We start from the raw sequence: 15,399 nt of genomic DNA, 5'->3' as shown, positions 1-15,399 counted from the left end.
TGTAGAGGCAGTGGCAAAGGACAATGATAACTTCGACACAACTTTTCTTGGTGGAGGAAAAAGATATTTATTTTGTTCATTTCACACACCCAACACAGTGAATTGTCTGTCAGTACACTGTACCAGAAAAAGTCATGCCGTAGATCTCACTGGTATGATGACAATTTTTCTCTCTTCTGCTACCTCTAAGACTCACACGTTCACCAAATGTAACTTACTAATTGTCACTGTTGTTTTTTCTTTTTTCTTGTCTTTTTTTCCTCCTTTCTCTTCTAATCTTAATCCCTATATAAGTATTTGAGTCAATGATGTTAAGCTCATGGCATGCACCCAAACGCTAACGTGACTTTGTTTCTAAAAGACAAGTACGTATAAACATCCCGCATATATATAAAAAATGTTTTGTTATTGAAAAAAGTGCATTAATGCTATAACCCAAATGTATTTTACTTTTACTTGTATTCACACCAAACTAGACATATTGCAATTGATGCATAAGTGGCTACTGTGATAGGTGCCAGATTCACAAGGGACGACCTGAGTGAGAGAGATGGGAAGTAAGATGTTTGTTCACATTTGTTCCTGTGTTGGTACTCTCAAAGACAAATGGTTCAACAAAAAAAATTATCAGAGTAGAAAATATTTTAGTATCCAGGGAGCTCTACAGTAAAAAGCTGCATTTGTTGCTGGTCGAGTGGGTTAGAGGTATTTTCGCTGAGTGGCTACAAGAGCAGTAAGTTCACTGCAGCACATTTGTAAAACAAACACCGGGACAATTTCTACCAGATTAATATTTGAAATCAAAACCTCAATTGGCATACGGCCTCAAATGAATGCCACTGATGGCTGTCACAATGTTTTAGATGTAACTGTATTTATTGTCTGGGTAAGTTCATTAATTCTTGCAATATGTATATCAGCTTACTCCATAACTCTATTATACTATACTCATTTAAATTAAACCAACGCTTCTATAAAAGGAACACAAACCCTAACGTAAATTTTGCGTGACTAACGTACCGTTCCAACACTTGAAAAGACTACTGTGAAAACACCAAATGGACTTCTACTTGATGATTTTATGCTCCAACAACAACATGCCACAAAAAAAGGACATACTGAAGATGAAGTTTACCTTTGAAATATATTTATGAATTCCAACATAAATTTCAAACAAAATAAATATGTTTATTTTGTAATAATGCGTTGTTTCGGCTTCAGATGTATCTAATACGTATTTCATTTTATTCAAATTCAACCAATGCTTCTATAAAAGGAACACAAACCCTAACATACTATACTCACTTCATAACATCTTGCACGTCAGGCCGATAAGTAGGAAATCCAGACAGCATGGCTGAAACAAGATCACTAGCTTCCTCAGTCAATGGATGCAACTGCCAACCATTCATAATGACTTCTCCATCCTTTCCAAATGGGTGGTGACCCCCACTGATTATAAAATGAGCAACTAAACCAGCCATCTGAATTAAAAATAAATAAAACAGTTTTTTTTTTTTGTTTTTATTTTCATGGTACAAATTTTTTAATAGCCTTTTTCATATGAAGAGTTTATAGAAAATATTTCTAAATTATAAAATTTTTATTTTTTATTTTGGTTTGTTTGTTTTGTTTTTACTAATAACTAAGTATATGTTCTGTCTAGTGACATATTTTTGTTAGACTGGAAAAATTATATAATTGTGAAAGCACTTCATACGATATGTAGTTAAACTAAAATAGTTTTGAACTATTAAAATAATTTCCAATCCTATTGATAAAATTTATCCATTTATTTTATTTTTATTATTATCACTTATATTTGAATTCATATTTTGAAACTTGACATAAGTCTATGAAGTCCAAACTGCTCAGTTGGCAGAACATCAGACTGAAGACCTCAAGGTTTCAATTTCCAGTTATGACATTTGCTAAAAATTTATTATTTACTATTAATGTTAATGTAACATTGTACACATTTTTTACTTGTGTCGTTACATTTTAACACTTGTACCCAACACGTTGTATCTGAAACAGTCACAAAGGAAACAGAAGAAAGGAAAAAACGCAACTCACTTTCTTTTTTTAACAAAATCCTTTATATAGAATATTTCCAACAACACAATTTTTTCTTAATATTTAAACAGTTCATTTCTCCTTCTTCGGTCACGTGTGACTTTTCATCTATGCTGTGACATCACCCACATGTCTCGAACACATGATTTTCCGAACACCAGTCAAGCCTTGAACACATACTTCTCTTGTCATGTCTCAAACACCAATGCTTTGCTGAACACCTTAATATCTTTTTGTAACTGCTGCTATCAGCGTCAGCGACTTTATTACAGTAATGCAATATTTTCTATTTCTATAAGTAGTTAAGATCGCTGATATTTCGAAATGAGATAAATTCTGCAATGTATTTGATTACGTTTTAAAAAATTGTGATTGATCGAAAGACGGAAAAAATCTCTATTTATATATGTTAGCAGTTATTAAGGTCAAATATTTTCCAGAGTTCAATAATGCAAAGGACCATGTAAAGAAATGAGAAAAGAATTTATTTGATCTTTATTTTGAGATTTGAAGTGCTTTATCAAATTCACAGCGAGTCTAAGCATATATACTATTGAAGTACCTACTCTAAGAATAATAAGGGGAGCAGGGGTGATTGTAAATAAGGCCAGACTTTTTTCTTTCAAACTAGTTGTCTCCAGACTAAAAAAACTTTTCTTACCTGAATGTCATATTTAAACATGTATTTCTTGTACTGCTCTGAATGTAGAATTTCAGACGGGAACCAACAATTCTCACACTCTGATAAAGACAACAACAACAACAAATTTTATCATCTGAAGATGGCAGGCCAGGTAGAAAAGTCAGCTTATTGTTTTCTTTAAATCCGTCAAAAAGCAAACAAAATTCTTGAGATATGTAACGGATGTTAGTTTAGGGTTTAAGACCTCTAAAGAAGAAAAATATTTTTGCTGGTGAATGCTGGAAGAGCAAAAGTAAATGGAGGGGAAAAATCAAGTTTATTTTATTAATATAGAGAAGATATATAGTAAGATTTGAAAATATATTTATGGCAATTAAGCTAGGGAATTTTCAGGCTAAAGTGCAAGGAATTTGTTACTAGGTATTTTTATATATCCATATGTTATTTAGTCTAGCTATGTAACCAATCAGATTCATTCTTTTTCCCCTCCATGGGTTAATGTTTTCATTAGTAAGTGGCAGGGCTTCTCTTAAACAAAAGTTTGACTGACTTTTTCTTGTTCAGATTGGTTTCGCAATTCATCATGTGGTTTTAGCAGGATGGAATCCAACGTAATAGATGTACTGAGACTAAAGCTGCTTTCAGGACTGCCAGCAACCACTGTAAAAGAGTAATAAAACATGCAAGAGAGCTATATGCTCAGTCTGTTAAATCCAAAGTAGCTGAGCAGCAGCTTGGTTCCCACCAGTTCTGGCAAATAGCAAACAGGATCTTGAACAGAAGCGTGTGTTCTATCCCAACTATCATCAACGGACCTGAGGTCATCTTGTCAGCATCAGACAAGGCCAGACTATTTGCCAAGAACTTTGCAACTAATTCTACCCTATGCGACAATGACCATCAACTACCCGTATTTCCTCCTATAACAGACAACACACTATGCAATATACAAATATCTGTGCATGAGGTCGACAAGCTAATCAAGAATCTTGATTCCAGTAAAGCAACTGGCCCTGACGGCATTCCAGTTATAGTGCTGAAAAAGCTCCAACCAGAACTTGTCCCCATACTTACGAAACTGTTTAAGTGTTGCCTTAAGGAGAAGTGCTTTCCAACACCCTGGAAAACCTCATCAGTATGCCTTGTATTTAAAAATTCAGATGAAAAGTCATCTCCCTCTCAGTACAGACCTATAAGTCTCTTGTGTGTCATGAGTAAGTTGTTGGAATCCATATTAAATAAAGAAGTAGTCAACCACCTCAACAGAAACAACCTTCTTAGTGACATGCAATATGGTTTCCGCTCTGCAAGATCTACAGCAGATGTGCTAATGGTTATATCACATAGGATTAGTGAATCTCTTGACAAAGGTTTCCTTTCCAGGGCAATTGCTCTTGACATATCGAAGGCCTTCGATAAGGTATGGCATAAGGGCCTACTTCACAAGATTTCCAGCTACAGTATTACTGGAAATGTTTTCTCAATTATTAAATCATTTCTCTCTGATCGGTTCATAAGAGTAGTGGTTGATGGGCAGAAATCAGAGGCCCACAGTATTAATGCTGGAGTCCCCCAGGGGTCCATCCTGGGCCCAACTCTCTTCCTGATCTACATCAATGACCTCCCAAACACACATACTTAAATCATTCGTTGACATCTATGCTGATGACATGACCATCTATGGCAACACATCAAAGGCCGTAAATGACAAAGTTCTCTCTAATTCTCTCTCCTTTGATCTTGAGCGCGTGATACAATGGGGGAAGAGGTGGCTGGTCACTTTTAATACATCCAAAACCAAGCTTCTATCTTTACATCATCAATGCTCTGATCCCCATCTGGCATCAATTGAAATGGATGGCTCTCGTCTTGGAGAGGCTCCATGTTTTGACAAGCTTCTGGGTTTGACCTTTACTCCTTATCTGAAATGGAACACGTACATCAAATCTGTTGTCAGGGACGCTGGGAAAATGGTGGGATCCTTCTACCGCTCCAGAAGATATCTCACTACTGATTCAATTCTCTATTTGTATAAAAGCCAAGTACGTCCAAGGATGAAATACTGCTGCCACATCTAGGCAGGAGCTGCTAAAAACAGCCTATCCTGCCTTGACAAAGTACAAAATAGACTTCGTGGTTTAGTGGGGAATGCCCTTTTCTCTTCCCTGCAACCTCTCTCCCACAGAAGAGACGTTGCAAGCCTGTCTTTGTTTTATCGTTATTTCCATGGCAGGTGCTCGTCTGAGCTCCAATCCCTCGTCCCCCCTCGCCAATCTTTCACGAGAAACACCTGTCTGGCTGAAACTACTGTCAATAATTTTCCCCACTCTTTATCTGTGCCTAAATCCAAACGTAGATTCCATGAGCAAAGCTTCTTTCTTAGAACTGCACGCCAGTGGAACTCTCTGCTGCTTGCCTGTTTCCCACCTGACTACAACTTGGACGTCTTCAAGTCAACAAACTCCTGACAAACCGCCCCCTTAAGTAAGACACTCTAACTAAACACCCAATACTAATGATTACTACAATACTATCTCATTGATTACTGTACACGCAATAACCCTTATCCCTGAGTAGCCTTCAGGCCTTGATAAGTGGTGAACCTCATGTAAAAAAAAAAAAAAAAAAATGCCACACAGTACATAATACGATCAATTTGATTAAACATTTGATGAAGCAATAATTTCACAAAATGGACCTGTCAACTAGCTACATCGTTTTTGCAACTTAACCCTGATAAGATTATTTTCTTTAAGGATATGTAAAGTCTTACATTTACACTAATAAAACAGACAGAACAGACCACTTGGAAGACAACATTTGACGTGTTATTGCTGAAATACAGTCTAATTTAATGCATAAAATTGTGAAAATTGGACCTCTAGATTATGCATATATGCACAAGTACAAAATTGTATTTAAATTATAAATGGCAAAAATTAATATTTGGAATAAACAACATATGAGGTGCCTTCAATAAGTTTCCAGACTTTTTTCATATGGGCATTTTTATTAATAGTACACACATGAAACTCTAGTCCCCTTCAAAGTAATTTCCTCCAAATGTAATACACTTGTTGTACCATTCCAACAACTTCTGGAAGGCCCCATCTAAGTCCTCTTGTGTGAGCATATCAATTGTTAGTTCTCTTAGTGCATCCCACAAACAAAAAGATTAACAAAAAAACAAAAAAAAACCAAAGAAAACGGCTTGTTAACACACCAAGTCTCTTAGAATTTCAGTAGAGGCTCCCATCTTTGTCAAACAGTTTGCGACCTGTTCCTGTCCCCTGATACATTCAATTTGGATTTCTTCCTTTACCAACATTTCTTTTACTCTGGCCACATCAACTCTCAAACATCTGTTACTTACACGATTTGATGATTTTAAGGTCTCTACCAAAGCGTCTGTTTTGCAAAGTACTTCAGGCAACTTGGGTTGCCTAAAAATTTCTTGCAGCATGGCAGCTATCAATACACCTGCATCAGCAGCTTCACTGAATGCAAGAGTTTCAGATGCCAATGGGCTCTTTGTTACTCAGTCAAGTTTTTTTGATGACCAGCATATAGGAGCCAGTCTATTCATCTTACCATAAACAAAGATGATAAATCCACCCTGTGAGGAACCATCCTCCAAGCTGGCATAGGTAGCATCAGAATAGCAAACCATACTCAAATCTGAAGGATTTCCCAGCTGTGGAAAGGATATGGATTCTGTCTTTGATTTAAATTTTAATAGTGACTTGTTGGCTTCAAAAAGTAACTTCACTTTCGGAGATTTTCCAGTATTACTCATCCTACACACATCAAATGATACATCAGTCGAGTCGAAGTAGCTTGTTTCTTTTTATTTTTCAATTTCCTTTCCATCATTAGGAGATCATGAAATTTTTAAAATGCACTTTTTGTGAAATTTGTTATTCTATTGAACACCATTTCATTGAGGATTTGATCTTTAAAAAAAAAGGGCTGCTATCGCCTGACGAGGTCTTTATTTATTCATAACTAATTGACTGAAACATTGTCATAATTGTGTAGCGATGGTGGTTTATTTAAAGGCAACAAACTTTAGATTAAAATAAATTACAAAAGATTATTATACAAATATGAGGTGCTTTAAATAAATTTTCAAACTTTTTTGGTACAGGCACTTAAAATTCTCATAGACTCTTGAAAATTTAGTATGCTATTGTTATGCATCTTATGAGATGACTGACCGATTTTTTTTTATAATTTCAGGTTCAAATGAACAGCTGTAGCAGGAATTGGAATACACCCTACTAAAGCCTGATTGTCACAGCTGGTGAATTTCAAAAATGCAATCTAGATGTGAGGACACTTTAGAAGAATGATATGCAATAAAATTCTGTTTTAAACTTGGAAAAAATTCCACAGAAATGTATGGAATGCTTCAGACTGCTTTTGGACCATTTTGCATGAATCAAGCATGAGTTTTTTGAGTGTCATAAGAGTTTCAAGGAAGGTAGAAAGTCTGTGTAGGATGATGAGAGGTGTAAGGAAGTCAAAACAACAGAGTTGATTGGCCAAATAAAGACTTTCATGGATAAGAAGTGTTGTGTATCTATAGAGATAATAAGCACACAGTTTGATGTCAGTGTGGGAACTGTACACAATTATTCATGCGGAACTGAATATGTGGAAGATTTGCACAAAGTTTGCCCCAATGAGCAGTCCACAACTCCATCCTTGTCACAGACTATTTGACCAAAATGAACATCAAAACAGTTCCTCACCCTCCTATAGTCCAGACCTTGCTCCCTGTGACTTTTGCTTATTCCCTAAGCTCAAAGAAAACCTTAGAGGCTGTTGTTATGAGACAATTGAAAAGATGAAAGAGGCTGTAATGTGGGTCACTGACACGCTCGCACAAGACGACTTCCCGAAGTTGTTGGAGCAGTACAAGTGCATTGCAGTTATAGGAGATTAGTTCAAATGCAACTAGAGCTTCATGTATGTACTAACAATAAAAGTGTTCATACGAAAAAAGTCTGGAAAATTATGGAAGCCACCTCGTATATATATATATATATATATATATATATATATATATATATATAATCTTACCTAATTTCTGATTACTTGTTTGTCCATTGTTTGACGACCAAGACTGATGCTTACAAAAATGGTATAATCCATAATTGGCCAAGAGTAATCTCCCTTTAGAATCAATCAGAAGATTTTCTGGCTGAAAAAAAATTTTTTTAATAATAGCAGGGCTACACAGCACTGATAACAAAATATAAGAGTTTTGAAATGTGTGTGTAACATCTTTTATTTTTTTAAATCTCCCATTGTCTTTCTACTTCTTCCTTTGACTCCCAGTATCACTCTCTTTCTTTGTCTCTTTACCTCTCCCGATTACTCTCCTGGATTATTCCTGCCTCTCTCTCTCCCCTCTCCTTTTCTCTTATTCTCTGGCAATGGGTTTAATATAGTAGAAAGAAGAAAGGAAGAAAAAGCTAACTGACTGATTGTTTGATCTAACTTCATTGTTATTTTTGAAAGAATTACAAGGGTTAATATGGTATTTCCCTCTCCTGGTGTGTGAGAGCATGTACTAATTTGGTCTAAGGTGATAAATATTACAGTTCAAGTGTACATCTTCCATCAAAAGCAACAAAAAAATTATGCTTTGGTAGTGTTCATATTAATATTAATAAAAAATAACATCTAAATTGATGAAATTTAAAAAAAAAACAAAAGAAGAAAAAAAAAGAAAATGCATAAAGAGGTAAGAAAGAAAAAGAAGAAATACAACGTTTCATTATGGACATAGATTTAAGGTGGAGGAGTGTCTGACTTGCTATTTGCTTTTTCAATTCCTCTAAGTACTTGACATAGACTTCATAATTTTCATGAGGCAGGATATGATTAATATATATATATATATATATATATATATATATATATATATATATATATATATATATATATATATATATATATATATATATATATATACCAGTAAACATTATTAAACACAACAGGATTCCTTCGCTTGATTATACCTAGTTTTTATTTTCATAATAATCCTTTTTGTCTCAAATTAAAAAATAATACATGTTCCATAATGTATAACTAGCACCTTCGCTACTTCAACAAATTAGCTTTAGTTGACAAAAATATATGAGCAAAAAAAAACTGGAGAAAAGAAGATTTCAAAATTCAGTCAAGACACATCAAAAAGTGACATAAAAAACATCAAAAAGAATAAATCTGTGTAGTTTCAGAAGAAATGTCTACTAGTTAAATTCCAAGATAGCAGAATCAATGTCATGAGATGAATTGTATTACATTTAGCATTTTATAATGTTGTTGCTGGTTTCATATGCAATATGTTATTTACTACTGATTTCTACATTTTTAAATAAAGATAGTTTCTAGTATTTTTAAAAAATTATTTTCAGCATTTATTATTTTCATATTATTGATTAAAATTTGTCTTAAATCAGAGGGAGTAGTTATGGCTTTAAATAGTGGTAAATTGAGATAGTTTCCAAAGTGCATGGTCATTATGCACGATAGGGTAGCGGTATTTTTTTTTTTTTTTAATTTTATTTCAAGTTTTTTATTTTTATCTTTCTTTTAATTCTTTGAGATGATGGTTCATAATTTGTGCATTCATTCTTTTTGCAAACTGTAATCCTCATCTGCATTGTTGTTGTTTCACCACATTTCAGCTAACTCACCTCTGGCATTCTTCAGGTGATTAACCATGACGAGATAGAAATGCTGAGTCTTGTAACTGTGTCCTCAGTAATTACTACCTTCCATAGTTGTCGTCTCACCACGTTTTTAGCCAACTAATCCTCTGGTCTGCTTGGGTAAGATTGAAACTGCTATTTTCAGACAATGCTCACCCAGAACTATAGAGACTCAACACTTCTATCCACTATGCGATGGGCCTGAAGCAGTATTTACTAGGGATAAGTTACAAGATTCAGCATTCCTATCTCGTCACAGTTGATCACCTGAAGAAGGCCATAAGATGAATTGGCCGAAACGTGGGAAAACAACAACAACTATGAAGATGAGGGTTAAAGTCCGCAAAAAGAATGAATACGCAAGGTAGTTGTAATAAAACGATGACCACCACCACCACCACCATCACCATTATTATAAGAGTTATATCTGTCTAGAAAGCATTTGAACTTATATATGAGGTCATTAAGAATGAAATGTCTGATTATATCAATCACGTTTTTTTGTCAAATTATAACTTTCACATTTTTTTTATTGTCACTTCATAATTTCATATCGTACAATTTTAACTTGATAATTCTACATATGCAGTCAAAGATAACATATAATTTTGTGGTTCGAGAGATGTCAAATGAATACTTTGAAACACATAATAAATCAAAGACTCGTGTTGCTTATAAATACAAATTCAGTTGTAGGACAAATTTATTTCAGACAGTTAGAAACATTAATAAAGTCTTTGGTGGCAATGTAGCGAATGAGTGAATTATGTGCAAATCGTTTGAGAGATTTTGGTTTGGTGCTTTCAGTCTTGAAAATCAACCCCGTGGTAGGCTTGTAATGATGAGTTGAAAGCAGTAGTGGAAGAGGATATGTCTCAAACAGTGCATGATTTAGCAGAGATATTTAACATTTTAACTTCTACTGTATTGGACCATCTGAAACACATATGTAAGAAATAGAAGCTGGACAAGTCGTTTTGAAACTATAATTCCCTGCTGTCGAACCATGGAAAAGAAAAAAAGAAACAGAAAAAATCTACATAATGACCACAATCATCATTATTGTTACTACTATAGCGAGACATTACAATTGCTTGAGCTGACTACCTACAACGAGTCAACAAAACAACAGCTGTCAGCTGTTTTATATGACGAGCTGTCATCGAGATAATCTACTAGAGACAAAGATTTGGTCAGCCATAGTTCTACATTCTTTCTTTCATTTCTTTATTTTTCCAAATACACATTGCACTTTATTATTCAATGGAAAATGGTTTCATCGTGTCATACTGAATCCAATGATGTGGGTTTGTAAGTGTATTTTGTGTAGTTTATAATATTTAGTTGGACACCCACACACACACACAGAATTTACAAAATATCAGGACCTAAAAAATGATCTAAAAGCAACATGGTCTCTGAAAGAAATAAGAAGAAACCAGTTGTAATGGGAGCAACTGGCCTAATAAAAAAGAACCTTTAAAAATACTTAGAAGCAATCCCTGGAAAACCAAGCTGTAAGGAAATGCAGATAGCAGCCATAAAGGGAACAGTGTCTATTCTTAAAAGAGCCCTCGGATATAAATTTAAACTGTAATAGAATCAAGTGTTAGCCCCAGGAAGGAGCCCCTTGATCTCTTCAAACTAACAAAAGTAAAATAAAAAAAAAAGGGAATTTACAAAATTATGACTTTCCTTTGTATAACAGATAACAATATGAATAAAGGGTTGAGGTTTCAAAGTTTAAATGAAAGAAAAAAAAAAACATGTTTAATTTTAGAAGAGTTTACGATGAGTATTTATTTAATACAAGTCCTGGAGATGAAGAATTCTCAGTGGTCAGCTGTTCTGTACAGATTCTGGACTTTATAATTTTGCAGCCAAAAGATCCTTCTCGTGTTGACATGAAAAAATTATGTGCTGAAATGCTAAAAAGATTTAATTTTTATGGAGCAATTCTGGTTTCTGATTGGTTGATAGCAGAACATGAATAATTAATTTGATTCGTCAGTTCCTATCAGCAGTGTTTATAAATAGAATCTCCCAACTTTGAGGGAATATATCCCATTTATTACCAAAAAATATTGCAACAGAACTGCCATTTCTGCTGGTGCAAGTAGCGAAGCTGAGTGAGAATTTTATGAACAACAAGAATAACAGGGAATTGTGGGTAGTATAGAATTTGTTGTGTAACATAGCGCATATGGCACACATGTGAGAAAATCAGCAGCCATAGGAGAGCTGAATAGCAAAAATATTAGCAGCCCACTTAGCACATATGCAAATTAAGCAAGTGTGCACACGCTGACATGACAAAAAGCAGGAGGACGAAAACGGAGAAAAAAGGCAAGCACACATGACTAAGCAAAAAGAGAAGCAAAGTGAGTACTGGGGGAAAATGGACGTATGAATTTGAGGACGAGAAAGTGCTGGCTATGGCTGGCGTCAGGTGGCCAAGAGAGAGACTTTTAAAAAAAGCAGATGTTATATGGCACAGCGTTGTAAAACACATGGGTATGCGAAAAGACTTTTGAAAGATAATGAAATGCGTTATTTTGAAAGAACCACAAATAAATGCATTTCATTCGCATTTTAAAAAATGCTGAGTCGGATTTTTCTTTCTTTTTTTTTTGTTTGTTCCTTTGCAATGGTACCAGGCAATGCGTGAGTCCGAGTGGTTGAAATGTAACAACACACATAACGTGTAACGGCTATAATACAACTGTAGCATTCAGTTAAAATGACCTTTTTTGTTTGTTTTTGGTTGGGGCTCATGTGACACAAGCTTTGTGGTTGTCAGAATTGAAAGAAAGAATAAAGAAATGAATGAAAGAATGTAAAACCAAATCTTTGTCTCCAGTAGATTATCTTGATCATCAAACAGCTGTTGTTTTGTTGACTTGCCGTAGATAGTAATTGTGACGTCTCTCTGTATGATACCCCCTTGCAAATCTTTCGCAAAAAACACTCGTCCAACAAAAAACACTATCAATAAATTCCCCTACTCTCTATCCGTGCCCAAACCTAAACGTGGATTCCATCAAAGCTTCTCTCCTAGAACTACCCATCTGTAGAACTTTGTTCCACTGGTCTGTTTTCCAGCTGACTACAATATTGTCATCTTCAAGCCCAACATAAACAAGTTCATATTGAACCGTCCTCATAAATAATCTGATTATACTAACTTTCCCCACAAACGATTACTACACTACTGTCCCAATGACTACAATACACACATTAACTCAGAGACAAAAATTTAAAAACGTAGAAATGGTTAAGAAAAATGTAGTTTGGCAGCAGTGTCCAAAGCAGTTTTAGTGTTTCTCAGATTTGACCCTAACATGATACATACCTTTAGCCTACCATGTAGAATACCGTTATCATGAAGGCTTTTTAGCCCTTTCAACATGTGCCAGACAAGGACACTGGCAATGCACGGATCAAAGTTGCTCCGCTCTGTATTCCATTCAATATACTGCCGCACATTACACTCACAAACATTCATTGACAGGAAGGCGTGGTCTTTTGTCAAAGAGACAGTCTGAAATAGGAACAAGAAATCACAAGGGTCAGTCAATAGAGAAATTCCAATGAACATTTGACATATATGTACTAGCTGGAAGAAGCTCTGCTTGTGTAAATGTTACCTGACACTAGGCACATGGAGAAAGAAAAGAAAGGTTTGTTTGTAGTTTTCTTCTTTTTTTTTCATTGAGGTAGCAAAGAAAATTTTTGCTGTGAATGTCCTAACAAAGAGAAACCAGAGTTTAGAACTCGGTTGAGAATCTTCCATGGAAATAACAATAGATTAGGGAAAGAGAGAGAGAGAGAGAGAGAGAGAGAGAGAGAGAGAGAGAGAGAGAGAGAGAGAGAGAGAGAGAGACTAACAATGTCTCTTTCATGAGAAAGAGGCTGTAAGGAAGAGAATAAAAGATTGATTTTGAACTCTATGCAGACAACAAATAGTGCTTTAAGCAGCACTTTTCTAAATGTGGCAACAGTACTCCATCTTATGATGCATCTAAATCTTGTATGGGTAGAGGATTGCATCAGGAGTCATCAAGTACTTTCTGAAGCGAAAGAATATATTTTAAATCACTGCATTTATTTTATTCATTACAAAAAGTAAAAAAAAAATAAATCAAAATAATCTTTTAATAAAAAAAAATATATATACATTTTTTTTTCATCGATTTTTATAAAAAAAACTTTTTATTTTGAACCCAGGATTATTAACAACCATTAGAGCCTTACTTCATTTGGTCAATGTATCATAGAGGACCAAATGATGACTCACTATTAAAAAGTTGATTTCTAGAGGTATTCGGGTCTGCTATGAATGCATATCACAGTTAAATTTGTCACTGGCAAGTAGTTCTTATGATATTAAGATCTTCATTATTGTATTTCCTTTTGTTTTCACTAGTTGCCATTCTTAATGTGGGGAGAGGGGAGTTGGAATGTGTCAAGTGTCTTATGTAACAAAAATAAATGGCAGCCACTTTAAAGTATTAGATAAAACATGGCCATATGAAGGTCTTAATATCATAAAAATTAATTGACGGTGACAAATTTATTATGGTGAGTGGAATATTTGTAGACCCACTAGAAGTGGGTGTAGAATAAAAACAATCTCAAGGGAGATGACATTGTTATTCTCAAGGACAATTATGTTCCTCAAAGTCATTGGTACCAAACAAAGGTCATTGATAACTTTTTAAGTTCCAGATGGATCTATAGGGAAAGTGCTTTCCCTGTTTACACCCTTTGCACAAAACTAAACTAAATAGTACTCACATTATGACCGCTTGTACTTAACAGCTGTGTTCCAAAATTTAGAATGATCTGTTAATTAGTTTAGGGACGAATCCTGTACATACAAAAATATAAACATATACACATACCTAACTTTATATAATTATTTCATGTATTCACATATAATATTATAAAGGAATATAATATATTATGTATCAATTTTCAGCATTTACTTAAACTCTGCTCAATACATTAGTAGAGCTAGGTAGTAAGTTATGAAAATATATTTATGGCAATTAAGCTTTACAAAGGTATTCGTGTTTCATCCCTACAGGGAATTGTCAGACTAAGTGTATGGAACAGAAGAGTAATAGGAATTCCATGCCTGATGATTCCTTATTGGGATAAAATGTAAATTCTTGTGTGTAGCTTGATTGCTATAAATATGTTTTCATAACTTACTTCTGATTCTACCAGATCAGACTGTCGGAAGATATCGATTTCCTGACTTAAATGCATCAAACATTAATATCATTACTTTTTTCCTTTACCTATGCAAAATTCAATCATGTTCTGCAAAATGAAAAAAAAAAATTTCTCTACAAAACAACAAAACCAAACACTATGAATAGATATTTAAAAAAAGATTTTGAAGCATGAAAACTTTTACCAAAATGACTAGATTTGGCATTAAATAATCTGAAAAGGGTTGATATGTTGTAAATCAAAACAGCCCAACCAAATGCCATGAATAGATATTCGAAAATATAACAAACGTGAAGCATAAAAACTTTTATTAAAATGACCAGATTTGGCATTAAATAACCCAAAAAAGGGTTGATATGACATAAAACAAACCACCTAACCATAACTTATTAACTTCATGGAGACAGAGGTTAAATGTTACTAAATGATTTGGCTTGTTTTTATTTAACCAGTACAGAAAATAGATTACTATACTTGCATATAATTGCAAGGTTGTGTCTTGATAAACTCAAGATTCAGATCAGAACATTTTATGGGAATTACCCAATATGTCATTAAGAAGATAGTGATACCACAAGGTTCATCAAACCTTGAGAGAGAGCTTTATGATAACAAGATGTTGACTAAAAATAGAATCTAAAAAAAAAGTCTCAATAAAAACTCTTACATAATTCAGCAAACCAAAAGACAAGAAGAACACTGAGCAACATTCCT

General features: G+C 34.3%; 1 protein-coding gene across 1 annotated transcript in view; it reads right to left on the bottom strand.

Moving 5' to 3' along the window:
* The window catches only part of LOC145239988 (uncharacterized), a 104,008-nt gene that overhangs the window by 18,749 nt on the left and 69,860 nt on the right, over positions 1-15,399 (bottom strand). The window contains exons 13-16 of the mRNA XM_080103571.1: positions 12,797-12,985; positions 7,805-7,925; positions 2,738-2,817; positions 1,306-1,484 (exon numbers count right to left, since the gene is read on the bottom strand). Of these exons, the coding sequence (XP_079959697.1) occupies positions 1,306-1,484; positions 2,738-2,817; positions 7,805-7,925; positions 12,797-12,985 (569 nt within the window). The remainder of the gene's footprint in view (positions 1-1,305; positions 1,485-2,737; positions 2,818-7,804; positions 7,926-12,796; positions 12,986-15,399) is intronic.

The sequence above is a fragment of the Euprymna scolopes genome, chromosome 2 (genome assembly GCF_053919585.1).
Source record: "Euprymna scolopes isolate OS-2025 chromosome 2, ASM5391958v1, whole genome shotgun sequence".
NCBI lineage: Eukaryota > Metazoa > Mollusca > Cephalopoda > Sepiida > Sepiolidae > Euprymna > Euprymna scolopes.
The sequence above is the reverse complement of the archived record's forward strand: the minus strand, read 5'-3'. Positions and strand labels throughout refer to the sequence as shown.